The following is a 1,207-nucleotide window of genomic DNA, read 5'->3' on the forward strand; positions in this document are numbered from 1 at the left end:
GGGGGGGGGAGCGGAGGCAGGCTGTTTAGGTGAGGTAGTAGTTGGTGGAAAGGGGAAGGGGGATGTAGGGGTTGGCCTGGGTTGCTGTCTGAAACGACACTGGTGGTTGCGATAGGGATGTTCGAAATAAGCATGAATGTGGAATCTCAGGTGCGCCTCTCTCCCTCACTCACTCGCTTCCCTCCCTCTCCGTCTCACCTCGCCACGGCCCTCCCAGGGGATACGACCACGCTTTCTTTGTCATTCGGCTTTGTTCTTAAGGCATTTTTTCTGTGCTACTGTCACCTTCCTTAAAAATAAGTCCTCCTCTTTTTCCATTCAGCAGCACTTCACATTCCTTTTAAACCTGTTCGTTTTCTTGCTGCTCACAATTCGTTTTCCTTTCTTTTGCATGCCCTTTGCCCGCTGCCGGTGCCTCTGCCCGCCGCCTCTGCCGCTTGTGCCGCCTGGCCAGGTGGGTCCGGGCGGTTCCGAGAGCTTTGTCGTTTGTTGCGTCCTGCTACATCGGCGTGGGCGAGCTAGCCGGGTTGGGTTGGGCCAGGGGCTAACCCTAAGTGTGCTAGCTGGGAGGGGTGGCTGGGAGGAACACATGCATGCATGTCAGCTAGCAGCTTGCCAGCAGCAAAACATCAGCAAAAATGTACTTAACCACATTCGCCGCCACGTCAGCGATGACTTCCCAATTATTACACTTTCCGAAACCCTTTCTTCTTTGCCGCCTTCAGTTCTACACGTCATTCCCGCCCATACCCTGCATCTCTACGTCGGTTACTCACAGCTCTCCCCCCCCCCTTTACCGGGAACCGCGCCAGTTCGGCCGCCATGTAACCATTACCCGCGCCATCTTTCCCCCCCCCACGCCCCCCCCACGCTCCTCTCTGCAGGGCTGCCTATTCGACAAGGTGCTGGTTTACAAGCCCGCCACCAGCAAGCCCGCTAACTCGGAGGTCTATGTGGTGGGCAAGGGCTTCAGGGGGGTGCCCACTGAGGTGCTGGAGCTGCTGCTGGGGAACTGCGGCGAGGACATCTTCACTGGCAGGTGAGTGTGAGGGCACTTACGGTGAGGCGTGGCATTGTTATCATCATCATCATCATCATCATCATCGCATTACGCGTTATGGATTATGCAATGTGAATTATATGTCGGGTTCGCGGGCACATTACACCGATGGATGACCGAGGAAGGGTGAAATCTCTCGGCCCGTGT

The 1,207-nt window shown here is 56.2% G+C and overlaps 1 protein-coding gene across 1 annotated transcript; it reads left to right on the forward strand.

Annotated features, from left to right (window-relative positions):
• Positions 1-132: 132 nt before the first annotated feature.
• On the forward strand, positions 133-1,039 carry VOLCADRAFT_101083 (uncharacterized protein; the record flags this gene model as incomplete). The annotated part of the gene is made up of 3 exons (XM_002959540.1): positions 133-150; positions 218-454; positions 885-1,039. Coding segments are annotated over 3 exons (410 nt in total), but the record flags the coding sequence as incomplete, so codon positions are not given.
• Between the last annotated feature and the right edge of the window lie 168 nt (positions 1,040-1,207).

Source organism: Volvox carteri (genome assembly GCF_000143455.1).
Source record: "Volvox carteri f. nagariensis unplaced genomic scaffold VOLCAscaffold_344, whole genome shotgun sequence".
NCBI classification, from domain to species: domain Eukaryota; kingdom Viridiplantae; phylum Chlorophyta; class Chlorophyceae; order Chlamydomonadales; family Volvocaceae; genus Volvox; species Volvox carteri.